The 15,243-nt window shown below is 40.7% G+C and overlaps 1 protein-coding gene across 1 annotated transcript in view; it reads left to right on the top strand.

The window, feature by feature from the left end:
* LOC102309928 (gap junction delta-2 protein) overlaps positions 1 to 11,623 on the top strand; it is a 35,480-nt gene extending 23,857 nt beyond the window's left edge. Inside the window, exon 2 of the mRNA XM_005926586.2 lies at positions 4,471 to 11,623. Coding sequence (XP_005926648.1) covers positions 4,471 to 5,320 — 850 coding nt within the window. The 3' untranslated portion in view covers positions 5,321 to 11,623. The remainder of the gene's footprint in view (positions 1 to 4,470) is intronic.
* The last annotated feature ends 3,620 nt before the right edge of the window (positions 11,624 to 15,243 follow it).

Genomic DNA, 15,243 nt, shown 5'->3' with positions numbered 1-15,243 from the left:
GGAGTTGGTGTAATGTTTTTGCATAATCACCAATAAATTAGTCAAAAGGAACAACAAACACTGTCTGCTGGGAACCGAGGGTGTGAGTGTGCTGAGAAACGTGTCTGTAATATCGTTCAAGCATATTTATAAATTACCCGATGTATAAATATGCTCACTGGCTAGACACTCAGTGATAAAGCAACACAAAAATCATGTAAATGAAGCTGATTTCAACTTTTTTGTAAAAATCTTTGCTTCATTTTAATTGTGCATGTTAATGTGAATCTGCACATTTCTCCACATGAGATAAGAAGGAAGTTTACTCTGTGGAATTTCATTTTTTTTTTTTTTGTGGGAATCACTTGTGAATCAAGGCTTTACATAGAAAACTACAGACACAATTTTAAGATTATTCCGGATTATTCCTCATAGGAGTCCGACGACTGCTGTTGTGGTGCAAGGGAGATAAATGGGGGCCCAAAGCTGCATGAAGAGTGAATAAAACCAAGAAAAGAAAGAATAATGCTCTGAAAAGGAGAGGGAAAAAAACAGGTGGGGTTTGCTCTGTGCGGTACGATAATCTAAAGCTATTCGATGGCATTAACAAAAAGACCCCTAATGGAAGAATCCTCCCTTGGCCCAGCCACAGATTACAGAACTGGGTTTGCGTGTGGAAGCTATTATATAATTCATTCTCTACGATGAGATTTTCCTCCATTGCTGGTTTTCTTTACTAACCCCTCTCTATCTCTCGCACGCCGTCACACTACTGGCACATACCTCTTTTAATTTAAGTTGAAGATGTCTGAGCCACTGCGTTTTTGGTGACTTTATAATCTTTTATCCCTGTCTGGAACTCATTCATCTTCAACAGAAAGCTGATGTCTTCTGTTAGCGCTCACTCAACAGTTTCCCGTCCCCGTTTGGACGTTCCTCTGCTACAGTATATGTGTGTTTGTGTGCACACAATTACTGCTATACACTCTCCACCATTGTATTGTGAATTCCCTGCTTACTAAGCTCCTTAATGGAATCGCTTATTATTTTTGGTTTTTTTTGCATCTATTCCTTTCCCCCTTGCTCCGACATTCCTCTCTCCCTGCTGCTGATCACAGGTGAAAGGATTGGCAGTGAGTCTTTTATTTTTCATTTTGGAAGCCATCACTGGTGACCTGTCGTTTTGATAGGAGTTACATGTGAACTGCATGCCGCTGGACTCTGGAAAGGATTAACTCTGCCCTTCAACTCCACATCTGCGCCACGCAAGACTGGCGAAGCCACTGTGCGATTGGTAGATTACCGTTCACACAGCCAAATGCCATCTAATGATTATCTGGCAGGGTCTCAGGTGCAGCACCATGGGTCTCCCCCTGGATTCACAGTCCAGTCCCAACAGTGTCCAGATAAACAAATCCTCTAATTGATATGATAAATCTGAGAAAGCTTTGTACTTTACCTTTTACATACTGAGTTGATGAAATGCTGAAACTGTTTTGTTTCACAAAAGTTAGATTTTACTGTTAAACAGAAACTGATTTGATAAATGGATCAGCAATGAACAAATAGTGATGTATTATAGTAACACTGGCTGTGTCTAAAAGATGTATATAGCCACCATCGCATCATCTGATGGTTTTGGATGCATTCTGGGATAATAATCGGACAAGAGAGTTGAGTGCTAAGCAAGTACTAGTAAGCTGCATTCTTAAAGTGTAAGGCTGCCAGAAGCAGACACAAATCTGGTAATTAGTGCAGGCTAATAAAAAAATACTAAAATTTTACTTGCAAAATGAAGTAATGGGGCTACCACACAGGAAGCCCCATTATTTGTCAGGAAATTCTATGAAAATGCTCCAAACACAACACAGTGGAGAAATCCAGTTTGGTGACTGTCATTATCAGAGATGAGACCAAACAGAGCAAACAGGTATAGCTCCTTGTGTCAGACACCTGTTAAAGTATATATACATAATGTTTTAGGCTTAAAAATGGATTCTTCTGATCAAGGAGCAGCACCTAGGAGCCTCAAGTCTTGCCCCCTTTTTAGTGGCTTGCATTATGTAATATATGCAATATTACCAACATATTTAAATGAATGCAAACACAACGGCAAAAATAACACTAACATGTAAAATTGGGAAGTGTATCATTCACTACTGCTGTCTAAATTACACCCAAAACACTCCAACTGTCTGTTGTGAAGCTCTTTTTCAAGAATGAGCTTCTCTTCATTCATCATACTGTAATGCCTGTTAGCACTAACTCCATGGCTATTTTTATATGTCAAAATCTAATGACTCGCACATGCACAAAACCCATAAGTCCATGATAAATGTAATGAGGTCAGGTTTTGATGAGCCAGTGAATGGCGTGTCCTCTGGGTTCATGTGAAGCAACGACAGCGATTCTTATTTATGACACTTTCATTTATCTAAACATTGGTGATTGGTGAGAGCACATCTTACACAGAATTCAAACCTCGTATTTAAGGGATTGAACAGTAATGCAACAATCGATCAACACACTAACAATATTGCTGAGCCTGTGCACAATCTTGTTTTAGACAAGTATGGTCGCAGAATACAGTGCCAGACAGCCATCGGCTCATGGAGCGTGCAAAAAGCTTGCTATCTAAAGTGCTTGCTCGGTCTAAGATCTGAAAAATAAATGAAGGATGCCTAAAGTAAGAACAGAACAAAGAAAAAGATGTTGGCAAGAAAGAAAGTAGAGAGGAATATAAGAATCCAGTTTACCTAATAAGTGTGTCTAACATAATGGAGGCACACAGACTCACAAAGTGTACAGATATGCCAAGTCATCACATGCAAGCAAATGCCCGGATAGACGCGAATAACGAGGCACACCTACACCGAGGCTGAGTTGATGTGAACCCATTTCAGGAGCAATAATCTCTGTCTCACCACACCACACACAGGAATAGCACCAAATCTGCAAACAAAGCTCACCTCCTTCTCACCTGTTGCTATGGAACTAAAAGGAAAGAGGGTGTATTGTTAACAAGAAAGCCAACAACACAGAGATGGTGCTTGGATATTACCAAGATTAATCACATTTCCAACTTAAGTGAGTCTAAACTGTGGTTGCTATGCTAGCTGGGCCTAAAGATGCAAAGAAAAGAGAGACTAAATTTAGATGTGGATATGTCATCGCTGCTTCCCCTCTTCACAAAACACACATACTCTGTTTGTAAGATACAGGTAGCAGGTTGACTTATGAGGACTGACGAGTAGCGTTAGCAATGCTCTGCACATAAATGTTTTTCTTCTGGAGTGTTTACTCTGGCTGATAAATGACATTTGGAGCACTCTTCTTCTCTGGTTCTTATCCGGAGGAACAGTGACTTAACAGTGACACAATGCCTCTCTCTCTCTCTCTCTCTCTCTCTCTCGTTAATACAGGTTTTCCCTTTTCTTTTCGGCTTTCGTCCTTAAAGCCCGTGCTTTGATTTCAGCGTCAAGTCACCTTGCTTAACTTTGTAGCCTTAATAAGGTCATTTCTATTGCCCTTTGGTCTTTATAGCTTTGTTTTCCTAATAATGAGTCAGCCATTGACAGTTCTGAACCCTTCAGTTCAATTCAGTCATATTTATATATCACCAATTCACACTAACAGTCCTCTTAAGGCAGTTTATACTTTTTAGGCAAAGGCCCTACAATATTGGAAGGTAACCCCAATAATCATACAACTCCTATGAGAAAGCACTTGGTGAGAGTGAGAAGGAAAAACTCCCTTTTAAGGGGAAGAAACCTCAGAGGAGGGGCAGCCATCTGCCACGACTGGTTCAGGTTGAGCGGAGGAAGATATGACAAAAGACACACTATGGGAGAAAGAGTTTTTTCCATAACTAACGATGAAATCACTGGTGTATAAACACAAGGGAGTGAAAAGAGTTGATTGAATTGTTCAATCACCAAGAGAAGCAGTATGGGAAGATTTATCATAAAGGAAGTCCAAATCCAAACTGGGAGCTGGTTCTATAGTAGAGAGCCCTGATAGCTAACCCTTAGTTAAGACCAGAAAATAAATGTAGCTACATTCTTCTTATCAGTTTGCTCATATCGGGGTTAAATGGTACAGCAAAATGTATCCATGCACCTAACATGCGAGTAAAGAGAAACATGATGGTACCAGTCAGTCACAATAGCTCTGTGAGCTGCCATCTGTTTTCTCTTTAATGTTACTTTGACTTCCTGCTAGCATTTTGTTCAAAGGACTGGACATAATTTCATTAAACAAATAACTTCTGGTGGAGGGAATGAGGTTACCATAACCCAGCTAGAGATGCTGATGTATTTTAGGGAGAGGACATCTCATCCCCTCATCACCTCTATCACCTTTCTGATAGGGACGTTTTCTTGTAGATGAACACAACTGGTGAGATGAAATGCACAGTATTGTTATTCAGTGCATTCTCCAAAAGAAAATATTGTATTAACCCCATTTATCTCTGTATTGTTTGTCTTTTAGGATCTTGCTGACTGTTGTTGTCATCTTCCGTATTCTGATTGTGGCCATCGTCGGAGAGACGGTGTACGAGGATGAGCAGACTATGTTCATCTGTAATACTTTACAGCCGGGCTGCAACCAAGCTTGCTATGACAAAGCCTTCCCCATTTCCCACATCCGCTACTGGGTCTTCCAGATCATACTGGTGTGCACACCCAGCCTCTGCTTTATCACCTACTCTGTCCATCAGTCAGCCAAGCAGAGAGACCGGCGCTACTCTTTTCTCTATCCAATAATGGAGAGGGACTACGGCGGAAGGGATGGGGCTCGGAAGCTCCGCAACATAAATGGAATTCTAGTTCAGCACGGAGGGGATAGTGGAGGAGGGAAGGAAGAACCTGACTGTCTGGAGGTGAAGGAGATCCCCAATGCCCCACGAGGCCTCACGCATGGGAAGAGCTCCAAGGTTCGCCGTCAAGAAGGGATCTCCCGCTTTTACATCATTCAGGTGGTCTTCAGAAACGCCCTAGAGATTGGCTTCTTAGCGGGCCAGTACTTCCTTTATGGCTTCAGCGTGCCTGGGATTTTCGAGTGCGACCGCTACCCGTGTCTCAAGGAGGTGGAGTGCTACGTGTCCCGGCCCACAGAAAAAACGGTTTTCCTGGTCTTCATGTTTGCTGTGAGCGGCATTTGCGTGGTGCTCAATCTGGCTGAGCTCAATCATCTCGGCTGGCGCAAGATCAAGGCCGCCATCAGGGGCGTACAGGCCCGCAGGAAGTCTATCTGTGAAATCAGGAAGAAGGACATGGCGCATCTGTCTCAGCCACCCAACCTGGGACGCACACAGTCCAGCGAATCGGCCTACGTCTGACGATGAAGACAGACAACAGAGGGGGAGCGGGATGAATGTGCAACAGAGAGAATGAACGAATTCTGATTTTAATTTAATGAAGATGGTGTGGAGGTCAAACAAGATGACCTCTCCTCTATGACAGAATGAAACAGAATGTAAAAAAAAGACCAAACCTCAGGCTCTGCGGCGCTGAAAGTCAGCAGAGGCTTGAGAAGGAAGAAATTTAGAGAGGATCAAAGAGGACAATAAATTTCGTTTTGCAAACATACATAATAAAGACATGCTGATCTCATAAGGAGATAGTCCAACTGCCATTTTATACTTCTGTCTTTTTTAACTAACGACCTTCTCTGCTTCTCGTTTCTTATGCGGAGAATTAAATCCTCACGGGGCTGATCTAGAGATGAGAGTAAGAGGGGAAGAGGGAGGAAAACAGATGAGAGGCTGTTTTGTGTTCTCTGGGGATATTCGAAGGCGACATGGTTGTTTGATGCATCCCATGGTGCTTTTCTTCTGGACTGTGTCAGCCTCAGTGAAAAAAAATGGGAGGGGGGGGGGCAGGATAGGGGATGGGACAGGGAGGATGAGCAGCAGCAACATTATTAAAAAGAGGAACGGAAGAACTGTCAAAGCCGTGACAGACTCTGGGGAATGAAGGCAAGTTTGAGAGTGAGGGAGAACAGGAGGGAGACGTCACGCTTTGGGAAAACATATGAACCAAGGAAGAGAGAGGGGGGGAGGAGACAGAACGTTTTTCTTTTGCTTCCTCTCTTTGCCTGCCTGAGATTTTGAGGTAGACCGACGCCAAGAGAGAAAGCGCTGCCTCCCAACAGCGTGTCATGCCTCTGCTGGAACACCGTTACAAGCCAAAACCAAGAGAGCAAGACTGACGATGTTTATGTTTAGTCTCTTGGCAAAAGTTGATTTTAACAGAAACACAGTGAGTACAATAAACACTCCCCCCCCTCTCTGCCCTATCCCTTACTCTTGCTCTGCTCCACTGTACAGACCTGTACAGACCCGAGGGGTTTTTCGAACGACAGCAGTGACCTTCGCTGCTCTCCTGCTGCGTAAACATCTGAGAGGAACTAATGAACAAACGGATGATCGGCCAGACAGCGTCAGTCTCTGCTAAAGCACAAACTCCACTCCCTCCAGCTTTTTCGTGTGCTAAGAGATGAAACAAAAAGAGAAGAGCGAAAGATAACGAAAGAGCTTGAGAAGAGATCGCTTTACTACAACTTTAAACAGATTTTATAAAACACATCACAATGAATAATGATTTTTCTTCTTTTGAGAAAGCGATGGTGCCATCCTTGAGATATTTAATTATTGCTGAAACGTTACATAGAGTATATCATGGTAATATTATTTATCCATTTAGAGTATATCCAAATAGATTTATTTATCTTTATGGGGCGGGTTGATTGGGAAATCTTGTTGCTGTACTTTTTATGTATAAACTGTCTGTCTTTTCTTTTCATTTTAGTTGAGTTTGAAGCATTTGTCACTGTAGGTCCTGATTAATGACATGCACGGTGTAGGAAGGGGAGAGATTTCTGAGCTTTGATATAAAAAAATGCTTTGAGGATGTGCAGCTGATTTTTTCAAACTTCTTTTGCAGCTCTTTAGAATAACACTTCTTGTTACTTATCTGAATTTAAAATGCAGTTACACCTTTATGTGTTTTATAGAGCCTTGATTTTCTTCAAAAATCAGCTGCGCAGCTTCAGGTAATTAAGGCCTATGAGCCATTAGACAAAGGCATGTTTACACAATGCGGTGTTTCTTGAATGATCAAGCTGTGTAACTGATCGTAGTTGCTCTCTAGGGACAGTTGTAGGTTGTTTGTTTTTTTCATTTCAGTGGCTTTCGTTTTGCATTTCTTTCCTGACTGGATTTCAGCATGCATGCATGGTGAGAGAAAAGAGAACGATGTGCAAGAAACAGAAAAAGATAAAGATGACAGAGAGTGTTGCACCTTGATTATTGCAGACGAGTGAAAGAGTGGCAGACTGAAGGAAGTCACGCTGGGAAAAAGATTGTATTTCTGGACACATACAGACATGCACGAGTTTATGATGCAAAAGATGGAGAGAACACACTGTGTGCCTACTGAACCAGATATAGAGACAGTTGGGTATACTTTCGTTCCACCAGCATGATTTCCTCCTGTAACTCTGCGGGGAGGAGGCCCAGGTGACTGAGACAAGGGCACAAGAACATAGCAGTTCATGCCAAACTCACAATTTGTCTGTTTAAGTCTTTTTGCAGAGGCCATAATCAGTTTACAGGTAATTGTTACAGACCAACACTCTGTGCTTTCGCCATTTAGGAGCATCAAGTGAGCATTTGCAAACTGATCACCCCTACGGAGCTCTACAGTGCAGTGGCTTCTCTTTGAGACATTTGGGCTTTGGTTCTAAAAGGGGCCATTCTTGCACTAATGCAACTTTCTCACTTTTCTTATATGATCCTTTAAATACATACCAAATGGCAGATAAGCTGTAAGAAACACACAGCTACATGCATTCATCCCCATCCCGAAAATGAGAGAAGAGAAGATGGCAGAATAACTAACAGCCAAAAAAGCTTTGTTTTTAATGGGGTAAAGTCTGTTTTTATGTCCTGGTGACAACTGGAATTAGAGGTGATTGACATAAACCCTCAAATAAGGCATTAAAAGATGGCTGCGAAGTGGAGACATGCTTCATATGACATACATATGACCCAGGGGCCAGAACTGGCAAAGACTCCAATCCGGCCTCACTGCACAGCTTTGGAAATTCTTAAGGAAGGCATACATTTTGGACTTTTAACAGCATTTTATTAGTTTTACAGCTTTACCTTCATGGGCCCTTCATACTACAAGAAAGTATTTCAGTAATGCATAAAAAATTTAATTACAGAAAAGTTCCTGTATAGACAAGAAACAAGAAACTTGTGACTTGGATAAACTTTCAGAATTGTAATTATGAACGAGTTAATGAGCTACAGTGTATTTTGTGTATTTTCTACACAGTCAGCCTTTAACTTATATTTTATGTTAAGTCATAAAAACCATGCAGAGTACATATAAATGATCACTGATCATTTTAAAAAGAAAAATCAGTGCCACAAAATGATATTGAAGCTATAGTGGAAATACTCTGGATATGACATGATGCTAAGTAATGGCCCTAGATCTGCAGTTGGCCTTTGAGCTTAAGCAGCAGCTCTATTTTTACATTCACTCTTACTTTTATAATCTCTGTGATTCTTACAGGTGATTATCCCCAGATTTAGTCTCTTCTGAGGATGCCGATGGGACTCGGTGAAATCAGCGAAGTTTACTACATGGACTAGGAGGGACAAATGTGCTGACAGGCCATGCCAGAATGCCTAAGGGTTGAGCAACCTCTTGGCCTTCACTTACTGTGAGCGTGTACTTCTAGTGAAAGCTTAAATGCTGACCTTGAGCTTAAAAGCCAAGCCAATGTCCTGTACTATATGCAGCTCTGGCTGAAGAGTCACTGCACAGTACAGCGCTGATCTAATCCCTGCAGAGCACAGGTCAGTGCTGGTGTGAGGACTATTTTTACTGAATGGCGTGCACGCATATTCAACATACACTCATTCTGCTACGAAAACAAGCGAATGCAAAAGTAGGAAGAGGAGTTTGAGCTCAGTTTAGAGCTCTTGGATTCTGTCGTTATGTCTGGTTTCATTCAGGTCAGAAACACAAACATGCACGCAGTGTGAGGATGTGGAAGGCCATAAACGTGTCCTGGTTTTCTTCGGTTTACATTTATCCAGAGTTCATTAGCGACTTGCAGCCAGTCAGTGGGTCCATCACGTTCCAAAAGTAAAAGCAGGCCTCAGTTCTTCCAGCAGTCCACTACTCTCCACCGTCTGCTTTTCTATTTGTCAATGTGAAATGAATTATGCAATTTATTTTTTTTGGTTTTTTATTTGCTTCTCTTTTTGACGTGTGGGTTCATTTTGTTGTCTGTTGCTCTTTTCGTGCAGTGACATATCAAAAAAAAAAGAAAGATGTTTTTTCTATGTAACGGAACAAAAAAAACAACTATATGTGTAAAATCAAGGGTAGAGTTCTGAAATATAAGACTAGCAGAAAATATGTTATATTTCCTCCCTTGCCAAAGTGATATGCAAAATTTAATTAATTTTCAAAGATTTTGTTTATTTTAAATGCATGTGTAATTGCTAGAGTAAGCATGTTTCTATGTTTTCTTCAACAGAATCTTAAAAGAAAGGCTTTTTAAAGTCCAAAATATGGAATGAAGCTATTTTGTCTCGATGCCAAGTGTGTATATAATTTACCCAGTTTTCAGACACTACAGAGCCAGGCAGAGTATACCAACTCAGTGATGTTAAAACTACCTATTACATTTTAGCCATTTGAATTTCCAAAAGGCTAGAAAAACCACTGCATATGGTAAATCTTCTAGTTCAAGAAATTTGCACACCGATATATATCTTTATAATTAGTTGAGCTTTGTAAGCCAGTCGCTCAAATGTTGTACTGTAAAAACCACAGGGTACACAGGAATATGAACGTACAGGTAAAAGACTGGCACCATTTAGATGTCAGAACATTCCAGGGTTTAGCCTCCAGCACAAAGTGTAACTGACCTACAGTTTCCAGTGTTTTAGAGTTCGATGATTGAATCCTCAGTGAAGCTCCCTATGGACAACCTATTCAGGAAAGAAAACTGGTGAACTTTTACACCAGTCTCTTTTTTAGTACAAATACACAAAAGATTGCTTTTATAAAAACAGTATGCATGTCAGCATACCTTCCATTTTCAATCGAACCTTGTACTGTAAAGCCCAACAATGAAAATTGTCCTCAAGCCTGATTGTTTACCTGTTGGTGCTACTGAGGTTGGATTTCAGATACATTGCCACATTCCCTAATGTCCAGCACACTACTGCCCACAAATGTACCACAGATCAGTGCAGGTCTCCTTAAAAAAAAATCAAGCCGTTTCTCTTGACTGTTACTAACAGATGGCCACGTGTGCAAAAGCATACAGCCTGATGACATCATTTCCCTAACTCTCCACTTACTTTACAATGCAGAAAAGTAGCAAACAAATTGATTCCTCAGGAAACGCAGCCTGTAAATGAGCTGTTTCATTCATTCACACAGAGCTCATTGAACTTCTACATAACTCTTTATTCTGCTGCCAGAAAGACCTTAAATTAACTTAATCACATTATGTAGCCAATTTTAAGGGCTAGTAGTGGCCTCTGAGCAAGTTTTGAAAAATGCCCCTCTCACACATTCAAGGGCTTCTTAGTACAAATTGAAAAGTCATGGAAAACAGAAAAGAAAATTCAAACTAGGCATGGACAATGTGCACTCATAGCCCAAGATTAATATAGTATCGTCAGTTAGGCATTAAAATCATTTTTGCATTTAAATTAAAAATTAGACAACTTGTGTCAAACGAAAAGCTTTTTACTCAGTTTAATTAAATGGAAATGAAAGTTATAAAACTCCTTTACCAGATGTTCAGCTTCATTTTATTGTGAAACAAAATGTTCCCTCTTCCTCCTCTGAGCTCTGGGCGATGCTGGTGCTGCCACCCTACAAGGTGCATAACACCCATTTCAGGTTTCAGGAATGCACCTCTCAGTTATAATTACTTCATCTAATTAGGCTGAGTGGTAGATCCAGGCAGGATGGAATTTAACCAGTGCTGCCACCACCTACAGCAGTGGTCACAGTGCCATTGATGTGATATTACTACCTGGAAAGCTTCAGGTTGTTACATTTGGTGGAAAAAAGGAGGTGCAGAACAAGTGGAACATCAGTTCCACTCCCTTATTTTCCATCCTCCTGATTAAGACCAGCATTTCATGAGCTCAGACCACGCTGTGTCTTTAAACCGATGTTACAGTGAGAGGGATGAAACCAGAATTGTTGTGTTTTAGGGGAATGGGGGAGCAATGTCAAACATGGCCAATATTTGGCATCCATTAGTGGTGATCAATATTTAAAGGATAACAGATATAGAATATAGAGAATATAGTTTAAAAAATGCAGCCCTAGGCAATCATCATTTGTAAGCTTAACCTTTGCAGTCATCTGTGACATCTCCAGATGTAAAAAACATGGACTGAAAATATGAACAATGGACTACACGCTGAAACACGCTCACACTTGTAACCGTGATCGGAGAACCTGTCGTTTCTGACTGCTGATTTTACAATGTACGTGACGGACCTTCGTTGAAGGTTCACTGTATATTTCTGACTGGTGTACTGTATGTAAAGACTGAATAAAACCTTGAATGTTACATCGAGCCTGAACTGGCATCCAGACTGCTGATTTATGACCTATAAGCGAGCGTATTCGTCCATTTGTGTGTTACAGATCGGGTCGTTTTCTGAACGATGTGTTGTGTGTGTGTGTGCGTGTGTGTGTGTATAGAAAACGTGAGTGGGTGGATATGTGACCACGTGGGAATGATGAGATTTAGGGGGGGGAAGCTTTCTGTGGTGTGAAGGAAACTGAACAAAGGTGGCCACAATTCATATTTATACAGGTCTATTTATAGCAGGCAGAAAACAATATTTGAAGAGCTGCGTGCAGCACAGCTGGCTGGTGTAATGATATTTCTGAACTCAATAGGTGACAGCAGGATTAAAACCTGATTTTATGATGAAAGGACAGGGTGCGTGTATGTGTGCAGTGCTTTTTTCACACTACATGCAACAGTGCATCCAAAAAATACAATGCCTGCATGTATGTAGCATGTTTCTGTGTGTGTGTGTGTGTGTGTGTGTGTGAGAGAGAGAGCCTATTTGTGTGTGTGCATGTGTGACCAACCCCCATCCACCTTCCTCAGCAAGGTCACATGGTGGCTGTGCTGGACTGGGATTGAAGGCTTGTTGCCACGGCGATAAGCCAGCCGGTAATATCTCTAAGCACAGCCAGGATTAATCTGCCGACAGATGGCTGGCTGCTCAGCACCACTTCCTGAAACACAGACATACACAGAATTCATATTCACCATCATCATCCTCGGCATTATTGTCCTCTTATCCTTTCATATCACCTTTGCTTCCGCTGGGACGCCGCCATACACATCATCAGTTTCCTCCAACATCGAAGCCATCCACCTTTACTGCATCAACTGTAAGACCAGGGTTACGAGTTTTCATCATCACCATCATTTCTCCTCATGTACATTATGATGAGGAGCCGTCATAAATGACTTTTTCTCTCACCTGAATGACCACGGCCATTATCTGAAACTGCCTTCATCTCACAGGGATCAATACACGGGGTATAAGTTAAATCACCTTGTGTGCCTCTCTATTCATCACCATGGCCTCATGAAAATGGAAGCAGGACCTTAGTTCACAGTTCAGAGATTTGACATGTCATGCACACGGCTACTGAGAACACTGCAGAGCAGATGTAAGCAGTGAACCTCACAGTGAAGGTGTGGGGTTTAAACCTTTTGGTTTGGTGGGTACACTTTCTCTGGAGAGTTTCTGTTCTCCATGTGGAATCAGTTCAGCATCATATACCAAAAGTTGGGGGAATTTATTTGTGAAGACAGTCGTAGCAGTATTGCCTGCTGCATCTGGAAAAGCCGGTTTATCTGCAGCCCACTGCAAGAAAGATGAATGTGTAAGGCAACCTGAAAATGAATGGATGGTAAATACCTAAATGCATGTCCACATAATAAAAAGTGTACCATATGCACATATGTGCAGACTAAGCAAATTTCCTCCTTCAACACAAGTGTCAGGGAGATGAATCTTTTAACTTACCAAAGTAAGTAAAAATGCATTTGTGCATCTGCACTCATCTGTTACAAGCCTAATAATCCATGACTTCATTATGCATGTGACAGGTGAGTGTAGACTGATACTAAATAAGAGTCGCTGAACCTGACAAATAGCATGACTTCTTCCACCACAGGTCACCCAGAAAGTCTCTGCTTTAGTTTTGGCCACTAAATTGTAGTATTTTATCCATCTATACTGGTGTTAGCACTAATTACCAGGTATATGTATGTGTGCAGTGTTAGCTGATATCTTTTCATCTCACCCAAATATGTAGCATGATTTTATATCTCTGTGCTGGTGTTGTTCCTTCATCTTCATAATAATGTTGACATAAATAATTGCATTTTTATTCTTTTTCCTCCATATTGCAAAGCTATGACATCACACGCCTGTTCAGTTGCAATGTTGATGCTGGACAAACATGTTTGTGATGCAGCATCAATACCAACACAGGGAGATTAGACAGACCACAAATATGAGAGGGGTGGAATGTGCTCAAACAGACCTACACACCAGTGGGCAAATTACTGAACTTGAGGTGTAGTTGCTTTTTCAATCAGTAATTAGTGGAGACATATTTCAGGGCCTCTCAGAAAAGCCTTTACAAACATCTGGGAGTGAAATAAATCCCTGTGTGTTAAAACCAGGTGTTTAACACACAGGATAATGTGAGATGGGGTCAAGAGGGATAGCTGTGTGCTCCAGATCTATTTACAGTTTACAGGATTTTATGATTTCTTTGCACTTTTCTTTTCGCAGGATGGAATGATAGTGCAGCATACACCTTCAGTTTCTTAGGTTTCCTTATTGTTTTGTGTACTGGTGAATCCAAAGTGCTATCAAACAAATCCATTCAGGCTCACAATGTGAAACTACCAGCTGTAGTCAATCATGATCACTAACGAGAACTTAACAGGCTTTGTCAAGTTAAAAGACAGCGTAGAACCTTTAGCACCATTAAAAACATTAAAGTGAATGTATGTATACATGTGAGTCTGTATGTTTGCTTCTGACCATCTGCAGATCCAAGATAAAAAAAAAATCGGGTCTGAATATATTTGGACATTCAAACCCGATTTTTGTTTTTTAAAGTCAATAAAGATGTAAGATGTACAATTTTTCCACCCTAGAAAAAAAAATAATTCAAAGAAATCATTAAAAGCCCCAAATTACTATAACATTTATGCTCATGATACATGTATCCCCTGTATGTATCACCAAAACGAGTAACCAGAACTATACTATAGACAAGTTGCCAGTCAATCAGAGGCTGACAATTAAAAACATGTCATGTCCTTGAACTGAAGGGACAGCAAAGGGAGGGGATGAAAACTGTGGGATGAAAAAGCGTTTATTTTTGGTCTATTTGACAAACAGAATTATGCTACTGACCAACAGCAGAGAACTGGTGCATCCAAAATAAATTAAGCTGTTAATGTGTATTCTCCCGTTTTGTCAAAAATGAAGCAACACTAACAGCTCTTTGCATTTTTTATGTATTTTGACTTGATAGTCAATTCAATTTTTATTTGTGTAGCCCAATATCACAAGTTTGCCTCTGGGGTCTTTACAATTTGTACAGCATATGACAACCTCTATTCTTAGACTCTTGATTCAAATGAGGAAAACTTCCTCTCTTGCAAATAACCCAGCACACACTTTTTTCTTTTCCCCCCAAGCTTTCAGCACTGAATATTCCTAAGTCCATGATTTTAAAAAATGAAACACTGTTTCATAAAAAATAATATACGTAAACACATAACAATTTGATAACATACATTTTTGAACTAATGTGCTAATTCTTGACAACCAGTAGTTAATGAAGAGTGTTTCCTGACACAAAGAGCTAATAGGCAACTGAAGCAGTTAGCCGAGAGCTGAATCAATATGACAGAAATATGTAGCGGTCAGACTCAATAAGTCTATTTATTTAACTGAAAATGTCTAACTTCTTTTTTAAACTAAGCCAGTCTTACCGCAAAACTCTTCTCTACATGATTTGCCATGGCTGATGGGCAAAGCAAGAAAATGGCAGGATGAACACATGTGAACACACTAACAAAAAGTGTTGAAGAAAGCAATGAAAAGATGATGGGAATCACAGGGTGCATAAAAATAAAACAAGACCA

This window comes from Haplochromis burtoni, unplaced genomic scaffold (assembly GCF_018398535.1).
Source record: "Haplochromis burtoni strain Fernald_Lab_line unplaced genomic scaffold, NCSU_Asbu1 Contig_94, whole genome shotgun sequence".
NCBI lineage: Eukaryota > Metazoa > Chordata > Actinopteri > Cichliformes > Cichlidae > Haplochromis > Haplochromis burtoni.
This window is presented reverse-complemented; position numbering and strand designations above follow the sequence as displayed.